Source organism: Melopsittacus undulatus, chromosome 7, assembly GCF_012275295.1.
Source record: "Melopsittacus undulatus isolate bMelUnd1 chromosome 7, bMelUnd1.mat.Z, whole genome shotgun sequence".
NCBI classification, from domain to species: Eukaryota; Metazoa; Chordata; class Aves; order Psittaciformes; family Psittaculidae; genus Melopsittacus; species Melopsittacus undulatus.
This window is the reverse complement of record NC_047533.1, coordinates 13,367,066-13,371,955: the sequence shown is the minus strand read 5'-3', so window position 1 is coordinate 13,371,955 and position 4,890 is coordinate 13,367,066. Positions and strand designations below refer to the sequence as shown.

The following is a 4,890-nucleotide window of genomic DNA, read 5'->3' as shown; positions in this document are numbered from 1 at the left end:
GGGACTTTAATGGGTCTGGGGCTTATATGTTCCTTTTTACGGGTAGGCACGTTTCATTATCTGGAGCAGCTCACGCATCTTTGCCATGAAACGCAGCACGATTTGTATGTGTATAGATGTACATAAGAGCAGATCGCAGCAGACACTCCGAACACACTGCAGGGCCGCCTCTCATTTAAAAGACCCTAAACCAACCAAACAAACATCTCCTAAACCCGCTTTTCTAAGCCAGCCAGGCTGTGGCACAGGCAGGGGTTCCTCCGGGAGGCCACACTCAGGACAGCGCGATACTGCTCGGTTTTGCAGAAGAGGTTTTTCGCCAGCGGAAAGTCCGGCTGTTTTCCGACGTTAATACACTTTTGGCCCCCATTTTCGAGCCTCCCCCATAAGATCCTGTCCCATTGCGGAGCGCAGACATGGCCCTCCCCACTCCCGCCTGCGATACCATGGGGCTGAGCGGTGGCACGGAGAACGGTTGGGGGGGGTGCTCCCCGACGGCGAGTCCGGACCCGACACCCCACCCGCTCCCGGGGCTGCAGCAGCAGCCAATGGGGCGCCGCCGCCCCGCCCCCTGCGCGCTGGTTGGGCGGTGCCTCCCCCAGCGCCGCTTTATCAGGCGGCGCCGCCCGCCGCGGGACGGAGCGCGCCGACGGCTGCCCGCGGCCCGGCTCTGGTCCCGGCCTCATGAGCTGCGGCCTCCGCCGCTCCCGTCCGGCGCTGCGGTGGCGACGGCGGCGGAGCCCCTCTGCATGGCCCCGGCTCTGGATATGACCACCGCGCCCACCGGCGTCCGCAGCGAAGAGCTGCCCGCATCCGCCTTCAGCAAGCCCGGCGGCGGCATCCCTGTCGCGGCGGCGATGGGCGGGGAGGAGGAGAGCGACAAGCCCAAGGTTTCCCCGTCCCTCCTGCCGTTCAGCGTGGAGGCGCTCATGGCCGACCACAGGAAGCCGGGCGGCAGGGAGGGCCCCGAGGGCGCCGGGCCTCCGCAGGGCGTAGGGGCGGCCGCCCGCGCCAGCCTCAGCCCCCGCCTGGGCGCCCTGACGACGGAGGCTCCAGCCTCTCCGCTGCCCCTCGGCGGCCACTTCTCCGTCGGGGGACTCGTCAAGCTGCCTGAAGACACCCTTGTCAAGGCGGAAAGCCCCGAAAAGCAGGAGCGGAGCCCTTGGATGCAGAACCCACGGTTCTCGCCGCCTCCCCCAAGTAAGTAAGAACTGAGAGCGGGCGGCTTGTGCCCCCCGGAGACCGCTCCCGAGGGGCAGAGCTGCGAGGCGGACGGGCGCTTCCTCTCGTTTTCTCCCCTCCTGGCATGTTTTTCCTTGCGGACCGCACTCTACCGGGCCACTCTGGCCTGATCAAAATACTGAACCGGTTCAAGCGTGCGCGGAGCCGGAGGAGGGCGGCGGAGGAAGAACGGCCGCGCCAGGACCATATCGTGTGCCAAATGTTATCCGGGGCAGGGGAGGGAGATAAAGCAACCTGGCCTACCGCTTCGCTTAATTTGGGGTCAAACTCAATCTCAGTGGTGTTTACCCCGAAAGTGGCTTTTCAAGTAATTCCATAGCACTCACGCAGACCGGGCTCTCGGGCTATGCGGGCTTCAGCCCCACCGGCTGGTACCTCAGGTGTTCCATGTCCGAAGACCCGCAATTACCCACTTTTTCCTGTTTTACCACGCAGAGTTCTAAAGCAATAATAGCAGTGGGGGGGGGGGGCTGGGATCAGAAAAGCCCGTTAATCCTCCGAACGGCTGCCACTAGGCTTGATCCCGACCGCTCCTGGAGTTCCCGCGGAAAGGGGCAAACTTAGGTTGCTGCTCTCCGGAGCGTTCGGGTGCTCTTAGCGGAGCTGCGACGAGAGTTGTTTTCTCTGTCTCTTGAAGACAGGTTTTGCTGTCAGGAGTTGTGCAGAGTATCGCAGCTGTTTAACTTGCTCAAATGGCAAAGTAAAAGTTGTGCGAGGTAAATCCGGGACAGGTCGAGGACCCTTAGAAATCTTACGGGGAGCAGAGCGGTAGATGGGAGGCTTGGTGTGAATTTAGAGCTCGTAATTAATTACGTGCTTAATCCGGTTCCCGGGGCCTTGGGAAGAGGGTGCGAGGCTGAGAGGCCAACCTGTTTATTTTTTTAACTTAATCCAATAAAAAAAGGATATACATTTTTTTCTTTTCTTTTGAGGGTCACAACCTTCACTTATGCCTCCCCGGATTGAGCCGGGAGCCGGGAAGGCAGGAAGGGTGTTCGGGTGTCCGACTCCTGCCCTTTTGATTTTTATCATGGAGTCGGAGATTCCAAAAACATTGGGAAACTTTGGTCCTGGGAGTCTTGAAAAACCCAATTCCTACTGGGAGATGCCACTTTGAAGCATACTTCACGCAGCGCTGAGGGTTTGGGCCAGTTCGAGCGGGACCTCATTTACCCCTCTCTGCATCCCAGTTGTTGGTGGGGGCTCTGCGGGGTGTCTGGCTCCGGGCGCTGCTAACCGAGGTGTCTCTCTCCTTCCCCCTTCTGCTCTTCGGCACAGGGCGGCTGAGTCCCCCCGCCTGCACCCTGCGCAAGCACAAGACCAACAGGAAGCCGCGGACGCCCTTCACCACGGCGCAGCTGCTGGCTCTCGAGAGGAAGTTTCGGCAGAAGCAGTACCTGTCCATTGCCGAGCGCGCGGAGTTCTCCAGCTCGCTGAGCCTCACCGAGACCCAGGTGAAGATCTGGTTCCAGAACCGCCGCGCCAAGGCCAAGCGGCTGCAGGAGGCCGAGCTGGAGAAACTGAAGATGGCAGCCAAGCCCATGCTCCCGCCCGCTGCTTTCGGCATCTCCTTCCCGCTGGGCGGCCCGGCTGTGGCCGGTGCCTCTCTCTACGGCGCTTCCAACCCTTTCCAGCGGGCAGGGCTGCCCGTGGCTCCTGTGGGACTGTACACTGCGCACGTGGGATACAGCATGTACCACCTCACATAGAGCTGAGCCCTGCCGAGCCCAGCACGCTGACTGCCTGCTCCTACCGGCTCCGCACGCACACCCTTCCTGCTCTTCTGGCTCCTCACTGCGGACTTACATGGGCCTTGTTGCAGAGACTGTTTCCTTCCCCCTCTGATGTTGGCCCCTGGTCCAGTGCCGTTCCACTTTCTTCCTCGGCAGTCCTGGGAGCTGCTCAGCTCTGCAGCCGGCAGAAACCTGAGGCATGGCCCCAGTTGCTCCCCGAGGGTGGCGATGGGCCAGCCCTGCCCCGTGTCGGGCTGGCAGCCCTGGGAGAGATCCTGCTGTGGGTGAAGGAACTGCGGAAGAGAAACGGCAAAAAGAGGGGGTGAAAGGCAGGGTGTTTCTCTTCTTTCTGCCGGGCGAGGTCAAGAGGCAGAAGTGTAAAGCAGCCTCTCCCGTCCCTGTTGTAACAGCACTGTCTGTTACCTGTGTTTGTTCTTCCACTAGCTCCTTTGGAAGGGGCTCTGTGTACTATGTAATATACTGTATATTTGAAATTTTATTATCATTTATATTATAGCTATATTTGTTAAATAAATTAATTTTAAGCTACTGCTTGATGTGGATCTTTTTGCTCATTTCCCTGCTGGGGTGATAGAAGAAGAGACTAAACTTGTCAGTGTGCCAGGGGGATAGGAGTGAGGGACCAGCTGATCCAGCCAGCTTTTCTCTTCCCCCAGGAGACTTTGGTCTCAGTGAGCCCTCGGCTGAGTTTTCAGTTTGCTGGGTATCCTGGAGCTGCCTTATCTTCACGGGTGTCTGAGGTTGTTTTATTTCCCCCTCACTGGCAGCTCCAACTGCATCCCCTTACCCCCGAGGTTGTGGTTGCTTTCCCCATCAGCTCCGGGACCAGCTCAGCTCCGGCTGGGTTTTCCTAGCCTTAGGCAGGATAAAAGCTGTTCTCCCTGTCAGCGGCCTTTAGCCGGGAAGCTTCCAGCCGCAGCCCCGACGGCTGCCGGAGGGTTTGGGGATGGTGTGATTTGTCTCTCTTTTCGGTGCCAAGCCAAAAGAGACAGACCAAGGGCTTCCGCACCTCCTTTCGGCAGCCAGCCTTACTTAGGGGAAGGGAGAGCGGGGGTTTGGGCTGTGGAGAGGAGGGCAGGCTGTAGGGGTGGTGCGGGAGAAGGGGAGACAGGGCACTAACAGCGGGCCAGAGGCAGTGCTGGAGCCAAGGGGACGGGTGATGGGAGCAGGCTGGTGGGCATGGGATATGGAGGACACTGGTGTTCGGCACGGGTGTGGGGCCGCGGCAGGCAGCCGGCGGCACCCGTGGGACCGACGGTCGGGACCGCTCGGCGCCGTCTCCATCCCATCCCCGTGGCTCCGGGTGTCCCGCAGCCCTGAGGGGCTTTGCTGGGAACCCGTCTGCACGGCCCTGTGGAGACCGCCGGCCGAGGACCCCGCGGAAGAGGGTGGCGGGCAGCCCCGCGCCGCGCAGCGCCGCGCAGCCCCGGACGAGCCGCTCCGCGCTAGCGGACCCCGCCAGCACCGAGGCCGCCGCCTCGTTGGTGCCCCACCGGCTGCTCCTCCGAGCACCCTCAGTGCGCCGCTCCACCCGATTTAGTTTTGCGGATTGCTCGGTAAGAGCGTTGATTTCTCTTTTTTTCACTATTTTATCCTAATTTCGTGCTTTATGTTAGCGCTCAAGGAATGGGCGCTGAGAAATTGGGACTCCTCTTTATATTTTTCTTTCTGTCTTTTTTTTTTGTTTTTGTTCTTCCCCCGCTGCTTTCATTTCCAGCAATTTAAAACGTTAAGGTTGAGGCAAAGTTAGAAGGAAAATAATTGCTGTAATGAGGCTAGGCAATCTTCTGCAGGCACTGTGGCTCCAGCGAGACTGTAGCTGGGGGCGAGGCGGGACTTTTATCATCTCCTAAATATCAATGATGCTTTCAATAACTCAACGAAACAGCATACC

At 59.6% G+C, this 4,890-nt stretch overlaps 1 protein-coding gene across 1 annotated transcript; it reads left to right on the top strand.

The window, feature by feature from the left end:
- The first annotated feature begins 652 nt into the window (after positions 1-652).
- MSX1 (msh homeobox 1) lies at positions 653-3,525 on the top strand. The gene is made up of 2 exons (XM_034065054.1): positions 653-1,200; positions 2,521-3,525. Exons 1-2 carry the CDS (start codon positions 750-752, stop codon positions 2,949-2,951), a joined length of 882 nt encoding a protein of 293 aa, XP_033920945.1. The 5' UTR covers positions 653-749; the 3' UTR covers positions 2,952-3,525.
- Positions 3,526-4,890: the final 1,365 nt, after the last annotated feature.

Coding starts and splice junctions, on each gene's coding strand:
- MSX1 (XM_034065054.1), top strand. CDS start 750: ATGGCCCCGGCTCTGGATATGACCACCGCGCCCACCGGCGTCCGCAGC. Junction 1,201..2,520: donor GTTCTCGCCGCCTCCCCCAA/GTAAGTAAGAAC, acceptor TCTTCGGCACAG/GGCGGCTGAGTCCCCCCGCC.